This window comes from Ursus maritimus, unplaced genomic scaffold, assembly GCF_017311325.1.
Source record: "Ursus maritimus isolate PB19 unplaced genomic scaffold, ASM1731132v1 scaffold_3, whole genome shotgun sequence".
Taxonomy (NCBI): domain Eukaryota; kingdom Metazoa; phylum Chordata; class Mammalia; order Carnivora; family Ursidae; genus Ursus; species Ursus maritimus.
This window is the reverse complement of record NW_024425563.1, coordinates 91124041-91140805: the sequence shown is the minus strand read 5'-3', so window position 1 is coordinate 91140805 and position 16765 is coordinate 91124041. Positions and strand designations below refer to the sequence as shown.

The window sequence follows — 16765 nt, the reverse complement described above, 5'->3', positions numbered from 1 at the left end:
CAGGGGGAGGGGCAAGGGGAGGGGCAGTGCACACTAGAGCTTTGTTTTGATCGTCAGTTTTCCATCATGTCTGATTTCATCACCATGCGTTTTCAGAATATATGACCTTCACATGTGCAGAAACAATTTGATGTGATAAGAATGTTTTAGAAATGTAAAACCAAAGATGATTCAGCGTCCTAAGAGGCAAATCCTCAAGTATCTAATAACTCATTCAGGCTTTTATTTCCAGAACCCAAAATCTCAAAGTCTAGTCTCTATACTGTCAGCACTTGGTGAGCAAAGGTTAAAGTTTCAAGAACAAACAAACAAAACACTGAAGTTCTCTCACAGTAAAGACGATCCCCTAGAGAAGTTCCTGTCATTTTAGTCTCAAAAGTTTGTGGGTTTTTGATGAGTTATGTTTGAAGCTTTTGTAGAAAGATAAAGAACTTTAACTCCCACCCACACGTGCTCCACTCACTGGGTACACATCAGTGCCTGCAAGTACATTATTGAAAATCTACAAACTATCTCAAAATCATCTTCACAGAGTCAATGTCTAAAAATGCTTGTCAAAGTGCTTACAATCCACATGGTAACGATTTAGTGGAAGCTAAACAATGATGAACATGATTTCTAGTAAACACATACAGACATAGACATGCATTTGAATATAACACAACAGATAATTTTAGGAGGCTCTTGTGAAATTGTTTATCACATTTTATCTAAAGATCAATTTTAGTTTTGAGGGGGCTTGGGTGGCTCAGTTGGTTTAGTGTCCAACTCTGGATTTTGGCTCAGGTCATGATCTCAAGGTCCTGGGATTGAGCCCTGCATCAGGCTCCCCACTCAGCATGGAGTCTACTTGTTACTCTCTCTCTCTGCCCCTCCCTCCACCCCCACCTCCCCCTGCTCGTGCATCCACACTCTCTCCCTGAAATAAATACATAGATATATTTTTTAAAAAGATCATTTGAATATTTGATTACAAGCCATAATCCAAGAGAAACTTTGTCTGAGAGCATCCTTTGATAAAAGGAGGCTTCAAGTGGGTTAAAGTGATCAATACACAAAAGGAAGATATTCCTTCAAGAAAATCATAAGCAGACTTCAACTTTAAACGTTTTTGAAATTCATCCAGGTTCTAAGTAAAAAAGCAAGGACATCCATGTATATATTGAAGAAGAGAAAAGTTATTATGAATTCTGGGGAAGGGCACTGTCAAAAGAAGGAAAGAAAGAAAGAAAGAAAGAAAGAAAGAAAGAAAGAAAGAAAGAAAGAAAGAAAGAAAGAAAGGGAAAGGAAAGGAAAGGAAAGGAAAGGAAAGGAAAGGAAAGGAAAGGAAAAGGAAGGAAGGAAGGAAGGAAGGAAGGAAGGAAGGGCTAATCCCAGGGGAAATTTGAACCCTGGTAATATGGAAGCCTGGATTGGCTCCAGGCTGCACAGGCCCCTCCAGGAGCAGCAGTAGCACAGACAGTGTCTGTTCACAGTGGGAGCTGTGGTGCTGAACAGCATTTGTCAAGTGTGGCAGCCCTGGGTGGGACACACACACCTACTCATTCAGCACAATGATTCGCTAACCCACCCCATAGGGCTTTACCACCCCAGAGTACCATCTCCACCTTCCATGGGCCTGAGACGACCCATGTGGAGTTAGGAGAGGAACCTCTGATTTATGGTGGTGAAGCTTTCCTTCCTTCTGAAATATAGCTCTGGCCCGCTAGAGGGAAAGAAACCAACTTAAACACTTTCTGAACATACACTTCTAAGTTAAGGGGGTCATTAGCTCCTTAGTTATGTCTTCAACTTGGTAAAGACACATAATCCCCCTTCCTTTAATGTGTTAGAAAAGACTTCCTAGAAACTTCAACATGCCCTGTACATTTCCTAGTATTATACTCCTTGGTTTTTTTCCATGGAATAAGTTGACAGCTTGACTCCACCATTTAAGAGTGTGTGCTCCTGAGTACAAATGACAGCTCTGATGCATAAGTGTCCCAGAACCTTAGGAAAGTCACTTACACAATCTAATCCTCAGTGTCCTTCCCTGAGAAATAGGGATGAAGATAGTGTCAACCATACAGAGCTACTATGAGGATCAATTGAGATAATCCCTGTGAAGTTAGGATATTCCCCTGTCCAGAGGTATTGTGCCTACAAACAAAAAAAGCAGCAACTCAAACTGGCTAACACAATAAGTAAATGTGTGATTGCTATGGGCTGGAATCTGGAAGAGCACACCTCCTGCACGAAATAATTGACAACTTGATGGGTTGTCAAAAGCCTAGGTTCTTTCCCTCTCTCATATGCTACTCTTGGCATGGATTTATCCCAAAGCTGTGCCTTCTCCTGGTTACCTTTTGGCTTCCCGTGGCCCCCTAGGACTACATTATTTCTCATTCATATTCAATAAGAAAGGGCAAGGCAAATTTCCCAGAAGCTTTCCAGTAGACTTCTCTCATCCCATTGGCCAGAATTAGGTCACGAGCCCATTCTACAATTATCACTGCAGGTAGAAGAGGGTCACAGGACTGGCATAGACTCACTTTTGGAGGAGGAATGGATGTAGAGGAAGATCATTTAAATACCCAGTAGGGATGACCTCTTTTTAACATCATTGTCCACACTATGTTGCCCTTTACAGTCTTCAGGAAGTTTTTCCAAAAATGCAACCAGCTATAGCTGGTTCCTTGTGTAAGACATAAACTCTATCCTTAAGAAACTTCCAATGTACCTCTGAAAATAAAGCATGTGGATAGTAAAGTGTTAAACAGTAGGACAAGACAACCTAGAATTCATGGCCTGAGAAAATTGCCACAGCCATTTTAATTGGCCATGACTAAAATGACCAGCGAGAATCCCCTAATTAACGGCAGCACCGTTCTGCAGACTGGTCTGCACGCTCAGCCCAAATCTACAATAGGGACTGATACTTCCCATGGAGCAGGCAGACAGGTGGCCTCGCTGGTTTTCAGACTTAGCATCAGTTTCTCCCATGTGCTAACTGTCACCACGACCATGACCTTGTATAGACACATCTCCCAGAGGAGGATCAGTCTTAAAGCCTGATGAGAAGGTAGGTTCCTAGAGCTCTAGAAGTGTGGAATGGCTTCCCAAGGCTCCATCTTCCACCAACCCTGAGGACTCACATTCAAACGTGATTGACTGGATCTAAGTGGCTCTGCACCCTTGGCCTTAGAGAATATATTATGTAGAGAATTTACTGTTTGTCACCAGTCCTTACATGATTGCCATACCAAAGCTGTGTGTTTATAACCCATGTGGAGCAGCTAAGCCTGATAAAAATGTATAGGATAATAATAACAATAACTTTGACTCACCACCAGACACTTAATCCCTAGCATGGTGTAGGCAGGAAGGAACATGCTATGAAACTAGGGGGAAATGTTCCTAGTTTACGAGGCATTTATAATCTTGGTAAACTAATACAACATAGATACATGGAACAAAATGTATAAAGCAACATTCAAGACTCTGATCTCTCTCCAGGCCCTCACTGACTCACAGCTAGATTGTGGCAGTCAGTCTCCTTGGCTCCAGTCCCTGAACTGCGGCGTGCTCTACCACAGCTCTCAGGGCTACCTTCCCAAAGTACGGCATTGAGCAAGTCACTTCCTCATTGGAAAATCTACAATGGCTTCTCAGCCCCTACAGAAAAACTGCCCTCTTGACTGTCAAGGCCTCCAACCACGCTCTAATGTCTGCTCCTCTCCAGTCTTCCAATGTACTGCCAAGAGAACAGCCTTCTTTCACTGCTCTCTCTTTCCAAATGAGGCGTGGCCTCCCTGCCTCTATGGCCTGCTCACCCCTGCATACAACACTCTTCCTGCCTCCACATATTTAAATATTACTCTTGTTTGAAGATGAAGGTTTGCTTCCTATATAATTTGCTTCCTAAACACACCGGATTACAGAGATCATTCCTTCCTTGGAATTCCCATAGCACTGGCATTCGTATGTAGTACCATGAGTTATTCTTCGTCGAGTTTCTATACATGTCTTATATTCCCAGCTCGATTTCCAGTTCCTTGATGTCAAATGCCTGTTCCCATCCTCTCTACCTGCCCGAAGCTTCACAACCACAAAATCTGTGATGCTGCTGCAGACAGCAAAATAAAACTAGGCATAAGCATTGAGCAGACTAGGGGAGTAATCCGTTATCATCAGAATGGACTAGAATGAATTTTAAAAGGCTTCCTAGGCAGGTGTCTTTTTAAACTAGGGTTGGAAGAAAGGACAGAAATGACAGAAATGTCAAGTAGGAGAGGAAGCAAGACGGGTGAGGGTTAACATGGTGACTGTGGATATGGAAAGGGATGGGTGGATCCGGGAGCCTGGCCATGTTCTGATAGTTGAATAAAATCAACAAACTGGTACAAAAGTCTGGATGCCAGATGCCCTTCCCTTTGCATATCTTCTAGGTGTAACTTGCTTAGGTCTATAGAGTTGACAAGTAGGGCCAAGAAAAAGTCATCATCTAGGCTTAAGTTCTATCTTATGACCTTTAAACGTTCTTCTTCCATTCAATTCTTTGAAATATCATTTCCTTTGGCGAGGTAACTTTTTCCAGTGGGAGCTTGTCAGTGAGATTTTTGGTCCTTACTTTAACCTTGTCAGAACAATTGGACAGAACTGCAAGTGTTGGTTAATGCTTTGCACACATGCTCATTCTCCTCATGTCCTCAGATCCCCCTCAAAAGTTCCATTTTATAGAGACGATCCTATCACATCCAGACCTGCAGGCTCTCAGAGATGTGGGGGGAATTACTGGGCATGTGCTCATCAAGGGCTCAGCCGGATTCTGCTGAGGCTCCAACTGAGATCTGATCCACTAGCGCTGACCTGAGACCCTTCCCAGGCAGGACGCTTAGCCTCCACCACACCCCAACTCTTCTCCAGAGCAGACATCTGCAAAGTGCATATGTCAAGGAGGTAGGAAGATGTGCCAAGGAGTGTGTGGATATTCCCCTTTGCTATTTGTTAACTTTTCAGACACTCTACTTCCTTATCCTTCTGGAATACCAGATACCCAAAGGGATACTCCTAATTCCTCATTTAAATTGTCTTTCTCCTTTAAATAGTATTGTTCAAACCTGTCCAACAGTTTGTCTATACGATGTGCATCCATAGAATGACCCTAAATGAAAGAACCATAGAGTGGAAGAATTTAAAACAGGGATCTCAGTAATTATCTCATCAAAGTCCCTAACTTTCCAGAATAAACTACAACCCAGAAGGGGAATGTGGCCTGGCCACTGTCACTTGGGCATGTTATAGTTCTCTGATTATATTAAGGACTAAAATTGTTCCGACAACTTGATTTATGTCTTTAATGTAACTGTAGCTATGAAAAACAACTAACGAGTTCCCACCATTAACTAGAATGTTTTGCTCCATCCCCTTTAAAAACACAGTTACCACAAGAAGTCAAAATAGATTTCACATTTCCATGGAAAAATTGTAGGCTTCATCTAGGGATTATATTATACCTCAGTAAGCCCACCTCCCTTCTCCCTTAAACTTACACAATGTAAAAAAAAAAAAAAAGGACATAGAGGTGACAATCAGGCACCTGCTCTTCTGCTTCAAGGACCAGCTTTCTCTAGAACAGCATTTCTGGGAGCAGTTGACATTTTAGACTGAATAATTCTTTGTTGTGGGGCTATCCTCTGTATCACTCATGTTTATCAGCATCTCTGGCCTCTACTTACTAGACGCCAGTAGCAAACTGTCCCCCCTACTGCTCCAGTTATGGAACCAAAAAGTCTCTAGACACTGTCAAATGTCCCGTGGGTGAGAAATTGCTCCCTCTCCTTTAGAACCACTGGGTCTAGAACCACTGTGGATGTGGAGGTTATTCTGAGGAGTCCTGTCAGAGGTTTACCATCAGTATTTGTATTCCACTCCCCCACTCCACCAACTCTACCATTACTGCTGTAATTTCAACCCTGGAGGCAACATTGTCCTTTATTGTTTGTAATCCTCCCCCCCCCACAAAACTGTACAGGTGTGTCATACTTAGCAAAGAGTGGATATAACTGACAAAAAATACAACATTGAAGGTCAAAACAGAAAGTCATATATTAAAAATAACTTTTTGTCATAATTCAATAGAGAACTATATTAGTTATCTAATGCTGTGTAACAAATTGCCCCAAATTGAAGCCAAATTAATCTATTAAAAATAAAGCTAAAACAACAACTACCTATTACTTCACACAGTTTCTGAGGGCCAGGAATCTGGGAGTAGCTTAGCTACATGGCTCTGAGATGTCAATAAGCTGTTGCCTGGGACTATAGACATCTCCAGACTATATTGAGGCTGGAGAATCTGCTTCCAAACTTACTCATGTGGCTCTTGGCAAACGTCAGCTCCTCACTGGCTGTTGGCCAGAGGCTTCAGTTCCTTGTCCTGTGGGCCTCTGCATAGAGCTGCTCACTCCATGGAGTTGGCTTCCCCTAGAGTAAGGGATGAGAGAGAAAGGGAGAGAGAAGGAAAGAGGGAGAAAGAATAGAAGGTTCAGTTTTCACCTTTTCTATACGTTATTGTTTCCACAGACTTGGTACAATGTGAGAAGGGACAGCACAAAAGTCTGAAGCAGGGGTGAGGCCCATTGGGGGCCATCTTAGAAGCTGCCTACCATGGAAACCCCTCAATAACCTCAAACTTTCCTAAGTTTAACCCCTTCCCAGATCAGCAACATGACAATTTCTGACCTAAGTGTCCTCAGTTTCACCTGAAGATGGGAAGGGATTTGCATCTCATCAGAACAATGATCCTGAGGCACCACAAAACCAAAATAATTCAACCTACTCCATCCCTTAAGTGACAATAGTAAGCCGATTCAGTTTAGAAGAACTTTCAACAAAAGCAGGTTTGGGGTTACCTTCTTTCAATAGAAAAAATAATTAATAAGGTATAACATATTGCTTCCTATTTTAATTAGCCAAGACTCCATGAAAACTATTCATCAAGCTCTATTTATCAAATATTTATTGAGATCCTTCTCTGAGTTAGACATTTACTTACGTATTGCTATACAACAAACCACGTTGAAAGAGTGGATTAAAACAACATCAGTTTATGTGGGTTAGAAATTGGGGTAAGGTTGAGCTGGTCAGTTCTGCTCCATGTGGCACTGGCTGTGGTCATTTACTCAGTTCTATTCATGTGGTTGCAGAGGTGGGCAGGAGGTCCACGGAAGTTTCACTCATGTGTCCAGTGTCTTGGTGCTCCTCCAAGTGGCCCCTCTCTTTCTGAGGACAATGGCCATGGGCTTCCTCAGAGGATAATAGTAAGACTTCATTCACGGTGGTTGATTTCCAAGAGCAAAAGACGAAGATGTTATACCTTTTCAAGCCCTCATCTAGAATCGGCATAGCATTACTTCCACCTCACTGTATTGATCAAAGTGAGTCACTGTGGGAAAATATACCCTTTTGGAAAGTTCTCTCACGTCTTCAAATCTTTGGTCTAATGCCTTTGACCTCTAGACCTAGATTCAAAGGACTTGTGTGATTAGGTCAGGCCCACCCAGATAATCTTCCTATCTTAAGGTCAACTGGTTTTGGACCTCAATTATAGCTACAAAACCTTTCCATAGTAGCACTTAGATTAGTGCTTGAATGAATAACCAGGAGAGAGTGTGTACAACAGGGACTACAAATCTTAGGGAATCTTTTAGAATTCTGCCTGCCAAAGTGAGACAGCTGGTAAAATTTGAGCATTTGTAGATTAATTAATAGTACCATATCAATGCTAATTTTCTGCCTTAGATATTGTACATTGATTATATAAAATGTTAACATTAGCAGAAACTGGGTAAACAGTATGTGGGAACTTGATGTACTATTTTTGAAAGGTTTTGTAAATCTAAAATTATTTAAAATAAAAAGTTTAACAACAACAACAACAACAACAACAACAACAACAAAAGGCAAGCCACCAAGCCAGCCCAGACTCCAGGAAAAGGGAACTAAAGTGCATCTCTTGATAGCAACAGAGGCACGTGCACATAGGGAAGGAGGAATTGATGATGACCATCTTTGCAGATCACCTATTACAGGCACCATGAGTAATGAAAATAATGAATATGACCAGTTCCTTTCTCAGAGAACATGTAATCTGGTGGGTGAGAGAATGTCTATCCAACAGATATTTACTGTGGATCTCCTACAGAGTAAGCATCGTGATAATCCCTGGAGAGACGATGGTGCTGAAGGTACCCACAAGGATATTGTAGTTTAATGGAAGAGAGCAATTGGTGACCAGTAATTATAGCCCAGATGTGATAACTCTTATGGTCAGATAAATACAGAGGATTGAGTTGGTGAACAAGATGCAGGGCTCACTTCCAACTGCGAAGATCAGAAGAAGCTTCATTCACCAGTCAAGAGACAAACACCGAGATGTACTTCCCTCCCTCCCTCCACTCTAATACTTTGAAAATGCCCCAAACCAAAAGAAGTTAATTTCAGGGCTCATGGCCGTGAACCAGGGTTCATTTGGGGGAATACATTTTTCACTGAATTTGCTGATTGAGTAGATTTTTACACAAATGAATATTTTCCTACTAATATAATTTTTAACTCCCGCCAGAATCATCGATATCATTCTAGACCTCTCTCATACTTCTTTCGTTTTTCCCAGAAGAATCTGAAATGGAACTGGAAATGCGTTGCTCATTTTCCAACCATCTCCGATAAGTCATGGCTTATTTACACTGGAATGTCCCTTTAGATTTCAAAAGTGTGCTGGCTATTGTCTAGCACAAGTGATGCTCCTTTAAGTGGTTAAATCCAAGAGCTCTACGTTCTCTCATTGTTCTCAGCAGTGGTCTTTGGGAGAGTTGCCTTGACCTATTTCATCAGCCAACTTTATGACTCCACTTAACCTTTAAAAAAAACTAGAAATGGCAGCTTGTATCTGTAAACTTACACACAGAAAAATCTGCTGGGGTGGGGAAAACATCTTAAGGTCCTATTTTGTAGAAGTGTATCTTCTTAGGACTTTTAACCCATGAGAAACTGTAATAGCTCCCTGAGGTGGCAACCTGAGAAGACTTTTGTCAGGGTTTTGCTGACAGTGTCTGAGCTCAGCTGATCTTCTTGGAAACCTTGTTATTTTTAGATCATTTACAAAGGTTGAAAAGCTTTGGACTAGGGTCTTTTTGCTCCTGATGTGTTTGTCCTTCACCCCTTGGAAGATTCCAAAAGTCCCAGGCCCATGAGCTTGAGGGACGTGATCCCAGGGTAGCATCATGGTAATAACAGCAGGTATCACTTAGTCCCACTGCATATGGTGCACTGGAGGATACGTGGGTGGCCCACATGACATGGTGCCCTCTTCAGGGGCACCCATCAGGCCCTCCCAGGCATGTTTGTTAAGTAAGTTAGTACATTTAAGTCTACCTAGAACAGTGCTTTACATGCCATGCTTACTAGATGTTACTAGCATCAAATTTAACCCCAGTCACAGAACTCATGAACAGATCTGCCAGCATTGCTAAACTATAGCTGCTATGTATCCTAAGAGAGAAAAAAGGAATACCTTAAGAGTTCTTATTTTACAGGGATGAATAGAGCAAATCTGCTTCCATTTTGTACAGGAAATTAAAGATAAAACTGACTAGTGGCAGTCTTCTTCCTCCCCCAACTGGGCCTATTCTAGATCTGAGTGACCGTGCTGCCAAATTTATAAACCTTCCCCCAGAAGTGTGCTATGCAGAGACCCATCATACTCGTCTCACCTGTCACTGGGGTCATACGAGGGTAGCTGTCCAAAACATTGCATTTCCGTTCCCATCATCTCTCCATGGTTTTGTCGGTGAGTTCAGCTAATTGAGCACCGCCTCTGCGTGCACACTGAGCCCACATCCCTTCACTTAAGTTCTCCCAGAAAGTAAAGCTGGAGAACCAGACCTCATGTTTGAGACTCAGAAGATGAGAAACATGGGCCCAGAAGGGGAAGCTTCAGTGATTGGATATTTCTAACCCTGTCACGTTTTTAAGAATGGGACACTAGTTTGCTCTCATCTCAGACCTTTCCCATTGCACAGTTCAGCAAATCGGGCTGAGAAGATTCTAATCACTGGGCACTGTTTCCAGAGGTGACCTGTGGGTCATTGCACTTCGGTTCTGACCCCTAGACTGTGCCAATGCCATTACAAGCCAAAATGGCAGTATACATGAGCAATCCTAGCTGTGGAAATATACTTCTTTGTTCTATCCCCAGGAATAGTGATTCATTAACAGTCCCCCCAAAATGGACATTACAATTTTCTTGACCCTCTCCAAAGGAAGAACACAATAATGTTCATTAATAGTATATTTCAAAGCTTCTGTCAAGAACAGCCAGGAAGTTCTTTGTAAAAATCTAAAAACGTAAATCTAAGACCCTCAGGGTGAATGTGTGTTACACATGTTGCCATGTTTCAAACCAAGAGAGGCTATGGAAATAGGAGCTTTTCCTTGGGGGTCGCAAAGAGGTAAAGGGGTGGAAAGAAAGATATTTTCCTATGGCAGTTTCGCGTTAATTTCTTTCAACAATTCAGTTGTGTATCCTGAAGCTGAGTGTCTTGCTTCATGGTGAGCACGTGTGCAGTTCTGGGCAAGAGAAAAGGGTGCCGGTAATGGGATGAGGAGCAGGAAAACATTGTTATTCCCATCTGTGTGGTCAGAAGCCAAAGAAACCAACTTGAGTTGAACAGACTCTCATGTGGTTAATTTGCAAAGAAAAAGAAAGGGCAAGAGGAGGGATATGTCAAAGTGTTTTTCATCCTGTTGAAAGAAGAAAGCAAAGGTTGCTGTGAGGATTCACTCACCCTGTTTAACAGATGGCAAAACCAAGGTAGAGATGAAGGCACCATTCCTCTGGACTAAAATGGCAAGGTACAAACTACTTATCACCACCTGAGGACTGAGTAAGCCCAGTGTTTCTAAGGAAGAGCAAGAAACAAAAGCCAAAGCCCAGTTGCTGGAGCAGAACCACTGACCACCATGCCCTCCCTCCCCTTCCTCTGCTGAAGGTTCAGTAACTACGGCAGGACTCGGACTGTCACACAGTCTAAACTCTGCTCTATATTGTATTTTATTTATTTTAGTTTTTTTTCTCAGGACTGAGGACATGGGATAGAAAGGTAGTAAGCCTGAGGGCTCTGCCACAGCCCAGAGTAGCATCTGGATCACTCCTTCATTTCCTTTCCTGAGTTTGAGGGAAAAAAAGGGGGCAGCCAGTTATTTGAGAACCACCCCAACTAGAGATTAATTCAGGATTGCTATTGGAGGTAAAGTCATGGCCAGAATTATCACAAGTTACCTTCCAAATTACTGAGCTAGTCCTAGTTTTCTGAAGGTCAGTTGCAGGTTTGGAGATATATGTTTGTGTAATGGGGATCTAGAACTCTGCAGAAAGAGGAAGAAAGGATATTATTACCAGTGGGAAAGAAAGGAAGGACAGGAGCTCCAAAGAATGAGAAAAAAGAAAGGTAGGAAAGGTGGTAGGAAGAAAGAAAGAGAGAAAGAAAGAAAGAGAGAAAGAAAGAAAGAAAGAAAGAAAGAAAGAAAGAAAGAAAGAAGGAAGGAAGGAAGGAAGGAAGGAAGGAAGGAAGGAAGGAAGGAAGGAAGGAAAGAAAGAAAGAAAGAAAGAAAGAAAGAAAGAAAGAAAGAAAGAAAGAAAGGAAGGAAGAAAGAAGGGAGTTACAAGGTGTCAATTGATCACTTTGCAAAGAAGTAATTTTTCTGTCACACCAGACGTTCAAACAAAGGCAGAACAGCCTCCGTATTAGTTTCCTACTGGAGCTATAACAGAATATCACACATTTAGTGGCTTCAAACAATACAAATGTATTGCTTTGTGGTTCTGGAGATCGGAAGTCCAGAATGAGTCAAAAATTGGTCTCAGTGGGCTAAGGATGAGGTAGTGCTGTGTTCCTTCTGGAAGCTCAAAGGGAAAGTCCCTTTTTCTTGCCCTTTTTCATCTTCTAGAATATGCCTACATTCCTTCATTCATTTCCATTTCAAATCCAGCAACAGTTTTTTAAAGTCTTTCTTACATCACATCTCTCTGACATTGACTCTTTTCCGCATTTGAAGGACGCTTGTGATTACACAGAGCCCGCCAGGATAATCTAGGATAAGCTCCCCATTTCAAAGTCAGCTGATTAACATTTATTCCCTCTTGCCAAGGACAGTGACATACTCACAGGTTCTGGGAATTATGACATAGGTATTTTAGTGGGCCACCATTCTACCTACCAGGCCTCTCTTTAAGAATGTTGCAAAGAGGCAAGAGATTGGGCAGGCCCTTTAATGTTAAGGTCTTAAGGAACAGGGGGGAAAAGATATTTCTCAACAAAAACTCTGAGGTGGATGAAGTCTATTTCCCAGGTAGTGCTTGAGCTCCTTCCAGAGCTTGCCCTTCCCTCTGGGCGTCTACACGTCCGGCTGGGCTCCTACTGCTATGGGTTCACCAGAGTCTCCAGAATAAATGTGCCCTTGGGTCTGTCTGACCAGGGCACGCTTTCTCTTTGCCTTTTCTGCTAATCGAATTGACATATTCTAACTCTCATTTTGTTTTCAAAACTCTCCCTTTTTGTGTGCTTTTCCCCCCTAATGTGTGGAATAAATATATAAGTGCAAAGTATTTGCTTTCATTTGTCTATAATACTTCTGGAGTGATTCTGGAAGACTTGCGTTTGGGTATTGGGGAAACGTGTCTGTTGGCATTGCTTACAGCCCACTAATCCCACCACATTAACGCGTCCTGCATATAGCCAGCCTGGTTTAAAAGTTCAGGGCCATTTGTACTCAGAAGATAGCTTGGTATGTCTATATAGAGAAACTATTTAAGTATCTTATGAGAGTAGCAATTTATAAAACATTCAACCCTGGTATTGCTATACTAGAATTGTAAGAAGAAATACAATTTTGTCCTGATGTCTGAGAGAACTTCTACACACCAATATGACAGCCTCTGTGATGTATTTTTTTGTTTTTCCTCACTGCTGCTTGGAATGGAAGTATGTAACTTTTTTTCTGAACTTTTTCATCTTTCTTATCAAATGATGAATATACCAGTCCTAGTACCTCAGAATCAAGAAGGAGAAGAAGTGAACTTGATATTCTGGCCTTCTAAGGAGCATTGATACTACAGTGTTCAAGATGAACAACCATTTTTTTTAAAGGCACACCGCATCTTAAGAATCTCATCAATTATAAGGGCTCACTATAGCAGATAGCCTCCCATAACTAGAGGTAAATGTAAGAAGAATCTCATAATCTTGGGAACAAGCTTCAATATGATCAGCCCAGGGTCAGGGTATGGAGGGTGAGTGATGTGCCTTTGTTTCCACTCATCTCCTTTGCCAGTTCAGAATCCACGGTGAGCAGTCAGAAGAGAGGCAGATCTGGACGGTCTGTTCATCTCGGGGCTGGCATTCTTTCTCAGAGTCCTATGGATGAAGGCAGCATTGAGCCATGTGGGAGAGTGACAAGCAAGACTCACATCTACAAAGCTTTTCAAGTAGACAATATGCTAATGTCCCCGAATGAAATAGTCAGTGGTGAAATATCAAATTTAGGTGACATAGGAATGGGGTGAAGTTCCCTGAAAAAAGCTAAAAGCAGGGGTCACAAAATCTTCATGAAAAGCCCCCCAGTATGGGGCTTGGTGGGTGAGGTAGTCTAATGACCTCATATGAAATGTGGTTTTCAAAATCAAGATTGTACTTCCAACTCTTAGTAGATGGACCAAAGACAAAAGACTAGTTCAAGTAACTGGAGTAGTCACACACACTTGGTCAGTGTTCATTTTTCTTCTCCTAGGGAAACATTCAGAATATCAGAGCAAATGCTGGAAAATATCATGCTTGATTAACCAGAAAGCCATGGCAGCAAAAAATTTAAGGAAAAAAATCAAGAGAAGGAAGACTGGTTGCTTGTGGACACACCCTCAGTTCCATAATGATTAACCCACTAAGTTTCGAAGAATTTTCTAAGTCAACCTCAGACACAAACCTGCCAGAAGGAGGGCCTTGACACACACTGAACTTGAACATATGGTCTCTTAGTAGTGTGCTCAGCTTTGGGAATGTGTAAGAAAATAGGCCCTGATAATTAAAACAGCACATTTGTTTATAAGCATAACTTGATCTGGGCATATTGCTAACAATTTTAGCCAGCGCAATGTTTCTTTCAGGACTAATTATCGATCTGAACTTGAAATATATTCTAAATGATTTCTCTCACTAAGTCAGGAGAATAAATGCTTTCTGTTGGGTGATGAACAGGTTCAAAGTTCTCTCGGATCATTCTGAATTGTGTGGGTGGGAATCTGGATACACAATTATACTAGAGACAGTCTCTGGTGATAACTCTTCTTCAATCTTGATGGATTTCAAGGTTTTTAAGGCATTTTGTGACCCCATCTGAATGATCAGTCATTTGCATTTCAAGATATCTACTTGGACCAGTAGGAGAAATGATGACTCTGGTTTTTAAGATCATGTGGTTTTGCCAATTCTCTGTCATCTCCTCTTTTGCCATTTTCATTACTGATTGTGTAGACATGGAGGTATTTCACTTAGATATCCAGCCTGAAGAAAACGTCTCCAAATGTATATCTGTGAGCTAGCCATTGGGGGAAGAGCACTGCAGAAGGCATTACCCTTGTACAATGAAAGTCTAACTCACGGAATCACAGCAGGAGTGGCTCAGAATAATGTGTCCACAAAGAGCAAAGCAGGGGGGACAATAGCTCTTCCAAGAATTAGTAGGCATTCTTCTAAAAAGTCCCACGAGGCCCTGTGAGAAGACACATATCCTATTTATTTGCAATCCTTGATTCTGGAAATATATTGGGCTTACAGCGTGGATAAATGGCTCAAATTATCCCAATCAAAAAGAACATGAAAGGAAAACCAGCTCTAAATCACAGTCTGAAAGATAAACACCTCTAACTTAACTTTCAATTGCCACGTGGTTTCTCATGACATGGCTGCAAAATGTGTGCCTAACAGTCGTGACTTCAGATCATGTCGGGATAGTGATCATGACGTCATCTGCTGCCTTGGTCTGTACCTGGGCTTGGGGGACTGGTAGCCTGAGCAACAGTTTATCCTAGAAAATAGAGTCAAATCAGTTGTCACCTTCTGTTTTCTATACTTTAAGTTCTCCGACAACTACTTTAATACTTAAATGCAAATACTTAATATTAAGGCATGATATATTCAGTGAGTGCTCGGATTACAAAGGAATGTTTTCCTTTCATTCTCCTCTTACTTAAACATTATTCAGTACCTAGATAGTCATTTGACACTCATTTAAAAACCTATTGCATTTGTACTTGGCTCAAAATAAGGTGCTGATTAAAGAGCCACTCTTTACCCCCTGATGCAGATAGATCCATATACCCCAAAATGAAGCAATGGAAATTGATTTTCTGCTACAGATCATGAAATAATCAGAGCAATACAACATAAAGCAAATATTTACCCCCATGGGGAGAATGAAGCTCAGTTTTCCTAATGGACATCAGCAAAGTCCATGGTTTAAATTACAGATTAACAAAGGACTCATGAGCTCAAAATTAAGTTATGCTGTTTAAAATCCATCATTGAAACTGTCATTCTGCTTATTGCTTTGACTTCCTAACAAAGGTTTAAATGAAGACTTTATGTGCAAGTAGAGAACGTCAAGAGATCTGCTCTTTTTCAGACCTGCGTGGGCTGGAGGGGCAAACGTTTAGGCTATTAATGTAATTAGAATGAGGAATGTATTTTTCCAGGAAAAAAAAAAATCTTTACAAAAAAAACCCCACAAATCCACAATTAATCTATTATCTGGGGTCGGGGGGAGAATGGTAAGGAGTAGAAGGTGGGGTACATTTAGAAAGTACTGGATGCATTGATACCAGAGCCATTCTGGAGGCGCCAGGCAGGAAATCTGGAATTACTCTAACTTTTCTTTGCAGAGGCAGGCATCAGAACTGGGGAAAAGGGTCCAGAAAGACGATTGCCTTTGCTAGCAAAGTACGTTCAGACTGTGGTGTTGAGAAAGAGCATTTTTCATCATTCGGCTTTGTGCTGGGTCACCACTCCAGCACCGAGCAGCTCCCCAACGGCCTTGTCGTCGTATCCAAGGACCTCCTTCAGGATGTGCGTCGTGTGCTGCCCAAGCAGGGGGGGTGGCCTGGCCTCTGACATCTCGAACTTACTGTATCTCACAGCTGGGCCTGTCAAAAGAGGAGGAAAGCAGGAAGCCTGTTAATGACTAACCCTAGGAAATTCATTACCCCAGCAGCCTGGGTTGTTTTCAATGAATGCCAAGAATATCACTGCCAGTTACAAAATGGTGGTGAATGTTGGAAAGAAATGTATTTTTACACGAGGTTTTCTTGACTCGCTTTCATCCGACTGTGCCGTGGTCATCTGACCTGCCCATGCAGGGGTGGGGGTGGCCGGTCCTGTCGCCAAGACTCTCAGGGCTCAGTCACTCAGCTGGGTCGATTCTCTGGATGCAAAAGAACCATGACCACATGTACCTAGTGTCTCTCTGCAGCTGGAACTCTGATCCCAGGTGAAGGTAATCCAGACCTTTATCATTCAGCGTCTCCTATATAAACTGGAACGTTTAATTCAACAGACCACACATCAGTTAAACCTCTGCCAGACCCTGCTGAAGCCTTTTGTTGGGAGAATAGGTGATGTGTCTGTGTTTCATGGTCAGGGAGATCTGGGTTTGCATGTGCAGTGCAAGGCGG

The 16765-nt window shown here is 42.0% G+C and overlaps 1 protein-coding gene and 1 long non-coding RNA gene across 5 annotated transcripts in view; both read right to left on the bottom strand.

Annotated features, from left to right (window-relative positions):
• The window catches only part of LOC103674590, a 42286-nt gene extending 35307 nt beyond the window's left edge, over positions 1–6979 (bottom strand). For both annotated transcript variants that reach the window (XR_571660.1, XR_571661.1), the window contains exon 1: positions 6354–6979. This is a non-coding gene — a long non-coding RNA (uncharacterized LOC103674590). The remainder of the gene's footprint in view (positions 1–6353) is intronic.
• Positions 6980–14811: 7832 nt separating this feature from the next.
• Positions 14812–16765, bottom strand: part of SUGCT (succinyl-CoA:glutarate-CoA transferase) — a 678964-nt gene continuing 677010 nt past the window's right edge. For 2 of the 3 annotated variants that reach the window (XM_040644425.1, XM_040644422.1), the window contains one exon: positions 14812–16237. In XM_040644425.1, the coding sequence (XP_040500359.1) occupies positions 16074–16237 (164 nt within the window). In that variant the 3' untranslated portion in view covers positions 14812–16073. The remainder of the gene's footprint in view (positions 16238–16765) is intronic. The other variant, XM_040644424.1, reaches the window with a different exon arrangement.